We start from the raw sequence: 13,422 nt of genomic DNA on the forward strand, positions 1-13,422 counted from the left end.
TGTTATGTTACTTAAATGCCCGCCATCAGTGAGAACCAATGTTGAACGGATGATACTACACAACTGTGGCTAGAGAGTTATAAAGCAAGGAATCACCACAAAAGTCAATAAAGATGATGTCTTAGAATCTAAGCAAAATGTCTATTAGCAAAGAAAGGAGGTATGGGCTTGAATTTAAAGCACTCAAAATATTAGTCAAAGTTAGTAACATTTAAGCACAGTTTGGAAAAGAAGCCTCATGGAAACATTAAGACGTCTGGAATGAAACAGAATTTGTAAAGACTTGTGGAATCATGATGAGCAAAATGAATGAAGCATCACACAGAGATTCAATGGGAACTAATTGAAAGGAAGGTTTAGCTTTCAGCAGTTACAAAAGAAACTGTTAATTGTTCACTTCTGACTATGTTAATGTAAAATGAGAGGTAGCACAGGTTTTTATTCTGCATCTGTTGTTTTTCTTATGAGTTGCCCTGTACATGGCAAGATAGTCAAAAAATTTTCTATGTGCAGATGAAACAAAGGTCACTTTATGAGGCAAAGGATGTAATTTAAATGACTTAGCAACTAGGGTATATTATAACATCAGTCTGTGGCTTATAGAAAACAAATTGACTCTTAACTGGAACAAAGCACAATACAAATATTTTTCTCACATGAAACTCTTGTTGAAATGAAATTTTGTTGTCATAAGGTGATCAGAGAGTGAAACTGAATGCTTTATATTCTTAAAAATGAAAGTGGAAGAATAACATTCAAGTTCTTGTGCAAAACTAAATGCTACTACCTTTACATTGAGATTATTTTACATTGCTTTTGACAATGACATGCCAAAGCTTGTTTAGTTTATATTCTTCCACTCTATTATAAATTCCACCTTGCCCTCATCCTCTGTTGTAACAATCTCTTCCTCTCAGAGCAATAGTTATATCCATTGTTCTTAATTATTTGTTGTAGATAATCCTGTCTCTGTCTTCCTGCATGATATACAGGATGATTCAGGAGGAATGTCACACAATTTGTGAGATAATTCTACATTGAAAATGTAGAATGTGTCCAATCTTTGATTAGTACAAAACAGGAGCAAATTGAAGACTATACACACGTATGAAAGAGTATGAAGACAAGTGTGGCTATTACTTATTGAAATGCTATGTAGTGTAATGGTACTTGAATTACGCAACCATTACGGCACCTCATCTGAATCTCTCGATACCAGTAATATTCTACTGTGTTTCTGTTAACAACTTAACATATTTCTGAGACAACATTCAGATTTGATTTCACTTTTGATACATCGATATGTTTATATTGCAATGATATTATTGTTATGTGTATTCTTTCTTTTGCCACTATGATCTTTGTCGTACTTGTAACTTTGATTTTTGGGCGCGTAAGCGATTATCAGTTAGTTGTTAAGTTGTTAAAGAGTCGGACGTCTTGGATGTAATGTTGGAAAGATGCTTATTGTAGTCCGCTTATAAAATGTGAACTTTAACAGTGACTGTGAGGAAGATGTTTTCAAGTATGTTTTGTATTGTGAAGTGATGTTTTGTGTTTACATGATATTGCAATTAAAAGGAAGTGTAACTTAATTTCGGAGTGCTGATTATTTTTTTTTACATCACCATTGTCCAGCAAAAGTGTAATCATCAATGATGGTTTGTGAAGCGCATCTACAAAACTTTTGAATATAGCAAGATAAAACCTAGGCCTCTTTGCATCCGAGCTTGGAATCATAACCACCTAGATTTTCAACGATTGAGCCACGATTTTACGACGAGACCAGTGTGGGAAACACAAAAAGATGAGTGCCTAGTTTTTTCATTATTACACAAAATGACTATTAACTGTGCTCTAATGATACCTGCCACATAATATGACTGTTGTTGCCTGAAAATGCAGTATTTAGCAGCGTGAGCAACACCACAATCGTTATTAAATTCTGACCTTTGTTGTGGTAGGGTTGTTAGAGTAGGTACTGTGGAGAATAGAATAATAGTGGGTTTCTCCAACAAATGGCAGAACTGTGATGGTGCACCAAGGCAACAGCTGCAAGCGTATCCAGTGTGCAGTTATGGTTTGGATCGGGTAGCAGTGATGAGGCCATGTGTGTCATGTTTCAGTGTTGTTTAACTGAGCGAGTCCATTGTGTCCATGAATACAAACATGTCTCATACATTTGCCCATGTAAAATAGGCAGACAAGTTGTTTGTGTCTGGGTACTGAAATGGGAGTGCCTGTGTGGATGTGAAAGACTACCAGAGACTGTTTCCTGATCGATGAACCCCCTGTCCCGGGATATTTTCCATAGTTTTTCAAACATTACATGAATTCAGAACAGTACCCAGTGCACACGTAACATCAGAACGTGAGGCCATCCCATCAGCTGCGGGAGGGGAAGACAGTATCGCAACAATACCCTGGAGTCCCACCACAAGCACATGGCACATTAGCTGTCAGCTTGATATTCCACAAATTCAAGTGTGGTGTGTAATACATTCAAAGGCACATTCCATGTGCAGCCCAAGTAACATCGGTATCCAGGTGACTCAGTAAGTAGACAGTAATTTTGTAAATGGTTGGCTGTACATAGAGACATCATGCAATACACTTTATTTCCAGATGAGGCTGAATTTATATGCAATGGTATCATGAACATCCACAGTTCTCATTCATGAACAACAGAAAACTCACGTGACACTAGGGAAACAATATTCAAAGTTAGGTTCTCACTGAACATCTGGTATTGTATGACTGATGACTGGACGATAGGGCCTATGTTCCTGCCAAAATGTATGACAGCCACAGGATACATATATTTCCTGATAGAAGACCTACCTGCACTTTTGGAAGAAATGACATTAAAGCAATAATGTCAAATGTACCTGCAACATGATGGATCACCAGTTCACCGTAGCAGACAATTATCCTAGTATCTGAATAATACATTTTCTCCACTGCATGTTGGCCATGGTGGACCCATTAACTGGCCTGCCAGATTGCCCGACCTGACCCATTAGACTTCTGTTGATGGGGCTGGTTAAAGGGCGATATGTACGCTACAAAGTTAGATTCATATGAAGCCCTCTTCACTCACATCACCAATGCTGTTGCCAATATTAAAGCCCACAGACATGATGGGCAACACAACACACCCTCCAATGCATTGAAAAATGCATTGAGATGGGTGGGCGAACTTTCTGAATGCCTCTTGTAGGGTGGATCAGTCATCTGTCTCACCATCTTTCTGTCCACAACAATGCCTACACAGCATTTCAGAAAGTAATTTTCACACTTGTCTTCATAATCATTCATGGACATGTGTGGTCTTCCACCTGCTCCCGTTCCGTAACAACTGAAAATCGGACAGATGTTCAAACAACTTTTTTGTTTTATTTTCATATGCAGAATAACCTCACAAATTATGTGACAGTCCTCCTGAATCATCCTGTATATGGCTTCTGTGGCTCCCTGTAGTACCTTGGAGGTTATTCGCCAGTGTCTTACAGTTGGGGATTTTCTCTGCCCGGGGCTGGGCGTCTGTGTTGTCTCCATCATCATTCATGAAAGTGGCTAGACTGGACTGTGTACAGACTGGGAATTTGTATGGATACTGATGACTGTGCAGTTGAGCGCCCCACGAATCAAACATCATCATCATCATTAATGTCTTAATGTAGGTTGTACTGATATACACCACCACAGCTGTAATCTATCATGTAGTGTTTTATCTTATCTTCGTGATATTCATATTGAAATTAATATTTTCTATATGTATAATATATATGTAATCACATTTTAAATATTTTTTGTAGATTAAGTTTTTCATTTCCAGAACAATATTTAAATTTTATTTGTAATTTGCTTGGTACCTGTAAAGACAAATTGTACTGAATTTTTACATGTAGAGTTTTTACCAGTCTACTTTGTAAAGATCACAAAATGCATGTGCAAGCCCTGCTGCAGGTCTCTATGCCGATGGCTTTGTTAACAAGACAGTGGACAGTATTGCGGTTTTTAGCCATTTGATGCCACCCATAAATAACTTCTGCATCATCTTCAGAACTGTCATATGGCATCCCGGCAATGAATAATTTGTCTGATTTTAACACTGGAGTTTGAAGCAGTATTGTCATTTTCATACTGCCCTGTTACCTGGGATAAAATTCTGTTCCTAATCCATGATAATTTTCCAAGAATCATTGAAATACTACACTGAAACTAATTAATTCATGAATCAACTGACTTTTGAATTTACATGAATTAACTGACTTTTGAATTTTACTAACTCATACATGAAGTAACTTTCATTGAGAAACTTGGCCTGCAACATGACTATTGAATAATCAAGTGTCATTTCTTTACATTCAAAATATGAATTAACTGGCTTAGTGCCCACTGCTTTGCTCGCATAGCCTGTGTGGCCTTCACAGATTTTTTTATTTTTATTTACTTGAATTTTTATGTTCACAAATTGCAACATCTTCTAAGATTTTCATACTAATTAAGGTCATATAAGCAATATCTTTTTCAATGTACTTCTGACAAAAAAACAATTCTGGTAGTTGGAGACAAAAGTTATTGTAATCATTCCTTTTTGCATTTCTTGCGGTGATGTTTCCATAGCAACTTTCAACCCCATAACAAGTATTTCCTTATATCAGACAAAGAAGTGAAATACCAATCATCATAAATTTAGTTTCATTTTTTTTAATGCAACGAAATATTTTCTTAAAAATGTTCATCCCCTTTTGCACTCCCTCAGGGACTGAATCTCCTGAGACACTGAAAAACTTCTTTTGTTTCTGTCCGAGAAGTCCAATACCACTTTCCATAGATGTAGCCTTAAAAATCCTTTAGTACTGTAGAAATTATTTATTTCAAAAAACTTCCACCCACTATTTTGGCCCCCCAGTGGATGAATTTCCAAAAATGCTGAAACATGTTATTTTTTATTTTCTGGCTGAAAAACCAAATACCAGTTTTTGTAGTTCTAGTTTCACAATCCCCTTTCAAAAAGCTTCTCATCCCCTATTTCACCTCATAGGGGCAAAATTTCCAAAAAACAGTGAAATAAATATTTTTTAATTTCTAACTGAGAAGTCAGATTTAAAATGTCATAGATTTAGCTTTAAAAGTGCTTTCAGAATAAAATATTTTCACAGAAAATCTCATTCCCTGTTTCTCCTCGTTGGGGTTTCAATTTTGGAAACCACTGAAAAGCAGATTTTTTGATTTGCAACTGAGAAGTCAGATACCAATGTCCAAAAATATAGCTTTAAATACACTTCAGTAGTTCTTAAATAACAATATAATCCCCAAAAAAAGCTTTCATCCACTGTTTCACCTCCATAGGTTTAAATTGCTGAAACACTTATTTCTTTATTTCTGACCGAGAAAAGAAGTACCAATTTTCATAGGTCTAGCTTCACAACTGCTATAATTGTGACATTGAGAAAAAACCTTCAGCCCCTATTTCAACCCTTAGGGTGAAAAATTAAAATCCCTTCTTAAATGACGCCTACGATATAAGATTCACGCCTTCTCCAAATTTCAAGTTTCTATCCTTAGCAGTTTGGGCTGGGCGATGATGAGTCAGTCAGGACATTGCCTTTTATATACAGAGATCAAATTTGGCACATTTTATGGTAATTTTTATATAGTGTGGTAAATAGTGCATTTTTCTGATTTGGCCTGATATGCAGCATTCCAGTCTTGTGTCATCTACAAATGGTTCAAATGGCTCTTAGCACTATGGGACTTAACATCTGAGGTCATCAGTCCCCTAAACTTAGAACTACTTAAACCTAACTAACCTATCGAACCTGCGACCGTAGCAGCCACGTGGTCCGGACTGAAGCACCTAAAACCGCTCGGCCACCATGGCCAGCTGTGTCCTATACAGCTTATCTTTAGGTATGCCTATTACATAAAAAGTATACTGAACCAGTTATGAACAGATTAGGATAGTGCTTTCTGTAAAGTTCAGCATTATTGTGTTCTCACTGTGCAGTTGCTTCAGTATGTGAATTTTTCCGATGTGCTAGGCAATGTGTTTTCATCAGTGTGAACTTCCAATTTTGTGACATATAGGGAAATTATTTAACATTACACACATGTTGTTAATTAGCAGTCAAAACACAAAACTGTCATACTTCTTAGCTATTATTTTCTAACTTTTGGAACCACATTAGCCTCATAGATAAAATATCTTTTTTAGAGTCTAAAGTCTAAAGAAAAAAAGGGAGACGGAAAAATGTGCAAAATTCTGTGCAGAAAGAGGGTAATACCTGTTTAAAAGTTCCAATCATTACTGGTATGGCTTTTAGCGCATCATTTGTGATGCCCTTGAAACTAGGAAATGCATCATCCAAGAAGTTGACAGCCATCCACATAGCATCTGAGAGAGTCGGGATATCAGGCTTCTTCGGAAGGTCCTAAAAATTTACAATTTAGAAACAAAATGAAAATGAAAAAATGAAAGTTAGGAATGGAAGCAAAAACTTATTATGAAAGAAAAAAAGACAATTTTCTACACACTGATATGTCAGAAGGGATCCCCATGTATGTTTGGGTGTCTATGTGGTTGTGCGTGTGAATGTGTGTACTCTTACTAGGAAACAAGAAGAGCTCTAAAGCTCTATTGCGTACTTCTGTATGCCATGTAGAAGTTTTGTATAGGTAAGTGGTTGCCTTTCCCTTATTTTACATATTTTTCCCTCCAGAAATTCGGATTATGTTTCTTCATGTTATAACAGATAAAATTGCTGTCCAGTATTTACCGTCAGGAGGAAAAATTCTGATATTGGCACTAGACATATTTAGATGCAAAAAAAAGAAAAATGGTTCTTAGATTTTGGAACTATTGGGTTTTTCTTCAGAGAGAAAGGAGAGATTTGTTAGGGTAGGTTATAAAGGAGGTGTGGTTAACTTGTAGCTTGGATGAGAGGACTCTGCTGTTGTGAAGATGAGGGGAAGTAAACTTTGTAAGTAGTATGCTAAGACCGACAGTGGGTGTTATTTTATGTAGGGTTGGATTTGTTGTTAGCCCTTTGTTAGGAAGCTACTGTAAGGCTATAACTAAGCCACTACTTACTTAGGCCCAGTGTAGGCTGTAATTATTGTATGGCAGTGAAACTTTGTAGCTATACTAACATCTTAATGTGGAAATGATTTATGCTGGGAAAAAAATAATTCCAATTATGGCCACCAGGTACATTTTTGGCACTGAACACTGTTTGCTTGATGATATGAGATCCACACTGTCATTTGCCAAGCCATAATGTAACTGAATAGTATGGCTATCAGAAGAGAGACCATGCACTATTAGTGAAACAGTTTTATGTGAGAGAGCATCACTGACTGAAAGCTCTGGGGAAAGGCCCAATATCATAAAGCGTTTAAAGATTATGATAATTAAATCCAAAAACATGAGTGAGCTAGGCATGTCACCTGGAAGAGGAAGATGTCCTATCTGAGTGGAAGTTATTGACAAGGTTGCTGTTGCTGTAACTAAACATGCAGCATATGTGCCAGGTAGTGATAGTGCTCGTGCAGTGTCACTAAAATTGTTATCCCATGGTCAGCGATATGGAAAGTTTTGCAGTCTATATCACATTGGTACCTGCAGAAAATCCAGACGGTGCAGCAACTGAGACATCATGATTTGCACCAAAATTCTGAATTTGCTCTTCAATTTCTGACATGGGTCAAAGTTGATGACATGTGGCTGGGAAATATTCTATGGAGTGATGAGGCACATTTTAAACTACAGGGTGCAGTGAATACACAGATCTGCCGAATTCAGGGTACTGTTAAACCATGTGTTGTGCAGGAAGAGCCACTGCACTCACGAGATATGACTGTGTGGCGTGGAATCAAAAGCATCCTTATTATTGGTCCATTCTTCTTTGAAGAGAATACATCCAGGAGGCCTGTCAGGTGTACCATGACATCTGCATATTATAAAGACCTCCTTGTATAGCATGTGGTTCCTGATTTGGGAGAGCGCAACTGTGTGGAAACCACAGTTCTTTTGCAAGATGGGCAACACCTCATGTTGCTTGCCCAGTGAAAGTTCTGTCTTATGCAACCTTCCATGAGTGTGTTATCTCCAGAGGTTTCCTAGATGCGTGACCTGCAAGATCATCTGATATGATGACTTTTGACTCTGGGAATATCTAAAAGAACACATTAACAGGGACCCATCTGGTCCCTACCTGATCTGAAGGCTAATATATAGGAACACATTGCTTAGATTCCAATGGAACTGCTGCGGGCAGTTGATCATGTTGTTTTGTACATCTACATCTACATCTACATGGTTACTCCACAATTCATACTTGAGTGCTCGGCAGAGTGTTCATCAAACCATTTTCATACTACTTCTCTACCATTCCATTCTTGAATGGTGCGTAGGAAAAAGGAACGCCTAAATCTTTCTGTTATTTTATTATGATGATCATTTCTCTAGACATAGGTGGGTGTCAAAAAATATTTTCGCATTCCGAAGAGAAAGTTGGTGATTGAAATTTCATAAATAGATCTCGCTGCAAAGAAAACCAGCTTTGTTTCAATGACTGCCACCCCAACTCGCGTATTGTATCAGTGACACTCTCACCCCTATTGCACGATTACACAAAACGAGCTGCCGTTCTTTGCACTTTTTCGATGTCCTCTGTCAATCCTACCCGGTTAGAATCCCATACCAAGCAGCATTATTCCAGCAGAGGACAGACAAGTGTAATGTAGGCTGTCTCTTCAGTGGGTTTGTCGCATCTTCTAAGCGTTCTGCCAACATGCGCAGTCTTTGTTTCACCTTCCTGACAATATTATCTATGTGGTCTTTTCAATTTAAGTTGCTTGTAATAGTAATTCCAAGGTATTTAGTTGAACTGACAGCCCTTAGATTTGTGCGATTTATCGCATACCCAAAATTTATCGGATTTCTTTTAGTGGCCATGTGGATGACCTCGAACTTTTCTTTGTTTAGTGCCAACTGCCACTTTTTGCATCATACAGAAATCTCTCTAGATGATTTTGTAATTGGAATTGATCACTTGATGATTTTACTAGATGGTAAATTACAGTGTCATCTGCAAACAGTCTAAGAATTGATCACTTGATGATTTTACTAGATGGTAAATTACAGTGTCATCTGCAAACAGTCTAAGGGGGCTGCTCAGATTATTACCTAGACAGCAGACGGTCTGTCACACTACCTTGTGGAATGCCAGATATCACTTCTGTTCTACTCGATAATTTACCATCTGTCACTATGAACTGTGACCTCTCTAAGAGGAAATCACAAATCCAGTCGCACGACTGACATGATACTCCATATGCACGCAATTTGATTAATAGTTGCTTCTGAGGAACGGTGTCAAAAGCCTTCTGGAAATCTAGGAATATGGAATCGATCTGAGATCCCTTGTCGACAGCACTCATTATTTCATGGGAATAAAGAGCTAGCTGTGTTGCACAAGAATGATATATTCTGAATCAGTGTTGGTTGTGTGTCAATAAGTCATTTTCTTCAAGGTGATTCATAATGTTTGAGTACAGTATATGCTCCAAAATCCTACTGCAAATTGAGGTCAGTGATTTGGATCTGTAATTCAATGGGTTACTCTTATTTGCTTTCTTGAATATTGGTGTGAACTGTGCTACTTTCCAGTCTTTAGGAACAGACCTTTCATCAAGTGAGCAGTTGTGTATGATTGCTAAGAAAGGCACGATTGTGTCTGCATACTCTGAAAGGAACCTGATTGGTATACCATCTGGGCCGGAAGACTTGCCTTTCTTAAGTGATTTGAGTTGTTTCGTAACACCTAAGAATCTACTTTTATGTCACTCACGCTAACAGCGTTCTGGTTTCAAATTCTAAAATATTTACTTTGTCTTCTTTCATGAAGGAATTACAGAAAACTGTATTTAGTAACTCCGCTTTAGTGGCACCATCATTGGTAACGTTTCCATCACTATCACACAGTGAAAATATTGACTGTTTTTTGCCACTGGTGTACTTTACATACGGCCAGAATCTCTTTGGGTTTTATACCATATTTTGGGACAATGTTTCATTGTGGAAACTATTAAAAGTATCTCGCATTGACATCCGCACTAAATTTTGAGCTTCTGTGAAACTTAGCCAGCCTTGGGGATTTTGCATTCTTCTGAATTTGGCATGCTTTTTTCGTTGCTTCTGCAACAGTGTTCTGGTATGTTTTGTGTGCCATGGTGGATCAGTCCCATTCTTACTAACTTATATGGTATGAATCTATCTATTGCTGTCGATGCTGCATCTTTGAATTTGAGCCATATCTGGTCTACACTTACATAATTAGCTTGGAAGTAATGGAGACTCTCTCTTAGGAAGGCATCAAGTGAATTTTTACCTGCTGTTTTAAGTAGATGTATTTTGCGTTTATTTTTAGTGGTTTTGGTCGATATAGTTTTGAGCCTCGCTACAATGACCTTGTGTTCTCTAATTCTTGTATCCATCATGACTCTCTCTATTAGATCAGGATTATTTGTGGCCAAGAGGTCAAGTTTGTTTTTGCAACCATTTACAATTCGTGTGGGCTCATGAACTAATTGTTTCTGTCTTCCACCGGCTTTGAACATGTATTTTTGCCAACAAATCGAGGGTAGATTGAAGTCTCCATCAATTATAACTGTATGAGTGGGTACTTATTTGTAATGAGATTCAAGTTTTCTTTGGATCGTTCAGCTATTATTATATCATCTGAGTGTTGAGGGGGGGGGGGGGGGGGAGTGTCGATAGAAGGAGCCAGTTATTATTTTGGTACGGCTGTTGAGTATAACCTCTACCCATAGTAATTCGCAAGAACTATCTATTTCAACTTCACTACAAGATAAACTACTATCAACAGACACAAACACACCACCACCTACTTTATTTAATCTATCCTTTGTGAACACGGTTTGTGCCTCTGTAAAAATTTTGGCAGAGTTTATCTCTGGCTTTCTGTTCCTATAACAATTTCAGCTTCAGTGCTTTCTATCAGTGCTTGAAGTTCTGGTACTTTTCCAACACAGCTACGACAATTTACAACTACAATATTGACTGCTGCTTGGTCAATTCTCGTTGTTTCTTTGCCCTGTACCCTTTGAGACTACAGCCCTTTTTGATCTTTCTTGAGACTGTGTAACCTAAAAAACTGCCCAGTCCACACCACACAGCCCCTGATACGCATGTAGCCACCTCCTGTGTGTAGTAGACACCTGACCTATTTAGCAGAACCCGAAACCCCACCACCCTATGACGCAAGTTGAGGAATCTGCAGCCTACACGGTCACAGAACCATCTGAGCCTGTGATTCAGACCCTCCACTCAGCTCTGTACCAAAGGTCTGCAAATGGTCCTGTCAACGATGCTGCAGATGGTGAGTTCTACCTTCATCTCATTAACAAGACTGGCAGTCTTCACCAACTCAGCTGCCTGAAACCACAGAGAACCTCTTCCGATCCATAGCAACACCCGTCATTAGTGCTGACATGAGCAACCACCTGCAGTTGGCTGCACCCAGTACCCTTCATGGCATGCAGAAGGACCCTTTCCACATCTTGGATCACTCCCCCCGGTATGCACACGGAGTGCACATTGGCTTTCTTCCTGTCCTTAGCTGCCATATCCCTAAGGGGTTCCATCATCCGCCTAACATTGGAGCTCCCAATGACAAGCAATTCCACACTTTGCGCTTGTCTGGACCTCTCAGGGAGACTGGCCACTGCCGGAACAGGCAAGGTCACTGTTGCTGGCTCAGAAGTACTTTCAGCAGTTGGCAGTACCTCAAACCTGTTACAGAGGCGTAAGAGTACAGCCTTGCGGCCAGCACCAACTTTCACCTTCTGCCCAGGGATTCGCGACCCCGTCACCATTTGCTAGTCACCATCAGGCAAGTGTCGATTGGCAGAGATGTCCGAATCCGAGGGCGCAGTGGCACCAGAGATCCCAGGCAATGCTACACGTTCCAGAGGTCTCGGGTGTCCCAATGTCACCACGGCCAACGGTAACAGCCTGGAGCCTGTCAACCATGGCCAACACAGCTTCCAGCTATTTATGGACAGTGGTCAATTCCCCCTGAATCCGTACATTTTAGGTATGCAGCATCTTGTCGATGTCTCTAGTGCTCATATTGACCAAATTATGCCTGAGGCAGTTAATAATAAAATCAACATTACACTTTTTGCATTTGCCTGACCTATTCTGCCCATGTCCTGTTCCTCTTCCATTACGTACAGAATTATTTCTATACATATTTTTTGCATTCACACCTGTTGGCCAAAACTGGAACTTAGTTTTTTTTCAGCATAAATCAGTTCCACATTAAGACATTAGAATATGTACCAAGTTTCGCTGTCATACAATAATTACTGATTACGGGCCACACTGGACTTTTATGAGTAGCTGTACTTAAATTGTAACCTCTGGTATTTTATGTAGGGCTCCATTCATTAGGCACACTTCTAAGATGTAATGTTTTTTTTTTTTTTCCAGAACCCAGCTTGAGGAGCTTATTTATCTTCATCATGTCTGTTTATTATAAACAATATATTTGAGTGTGTCACTTATAATCAATACAGAATAAAAAGTATTGGATGCCCCAGCAGTTCCATTTACATATTGTATCAGGTTCCTACCAAATTTAGAAGTGCATCTGAGGATGTCTTATGTGGGTCAAAGACCACTCCACAGATAATTAGAGGTGGTGATGTCTTCTAGTGTAAAAAGTTTTTTTTTTTAGAAAATGCTTATAAAAGTAACATATACCTCCACTGTCCTCAGTTATTTGTCACATGTATATCAATCTCTGTCTTTCCCCATAATCTGATTACATCTACGTCATGGACATATTGAACTGAACTGATTTTTAATTGAATTCAGTTTTATTAATATTGTACAGACATCAGAAGTCATCGGAAGCATTATGTGTTGATACAGTTTACAGCATACGCTTATTTGTATCACAATTTATTAATCATCATGTCATTAAATATCTTAATATATTACTAATATAAATATTTTCAACATTAAAGTAAAGCATACATTATGTCACTGTTCACTGAAGTATTACATTCTAACAATATAAGTACAATATAAATGTGTTACAACCATAACTTCATAATGACTTAGTTCTGATAGAATATCTTTGATTTTTCTTTTGAACTATTGGTTTATAGAGACAGTTGCAACAATAAATCAAGTGATAAAAAAGGCTGTTTGGACAGTACAGAGATTAACAGTCATAATACAGTTGAACTTTTCCATCAAAATGTAAGAAGTTTGTTCAATAAGATACACTTTGGAAAGACTCTGAAGATCTTAGTTAATATACTTAAGAAGTTCTGTAATAGTTACAATGGAGTTATTCGAGGTCACTTTTGTTCCTGATA

The 13,422-nt window shown here is 38.2% G+C and overlaps 1 protein-coding gene across 1 annotated transcript in view; it reads right to left on the reverse strand.

The window, feature by feature from the left end:
- Positions 1–13,422, reverse strand: part of LOC126260454 (dynein axonemal heavy chain 6) — a 1,163,459-nt gene that overhangs the window by 206,529 nt on the left and 943,508 nt on the right. The window contains exon 93 of the mRNA XM_049957783.1: positions 6,294–6,428. Within this exon, the coding sequence (XP_049813740.1) occupies positions 6,294–6,428 (135 nt within the window). The remainder of the gene's footprint in view (positions 1–6,293; positions 6,429–13,422) is intronic.

This window comes from Schistocerca nitens, chromosome 5 (genome assembly GCF_023898315.1).
Source record: "Schistocerca nitens isolate TAMUIC-IGC-003100 chromosome 5, iqSchNite1.1, whole genome shotgun sequence".
Taxonomy (NCBI): domain Eukaryota; kingdom Metazoa; phylum Arthropoda; class Insecta; order Orthoptera; family Acrididae; genus Schistocerca; species Schistocerca nitens.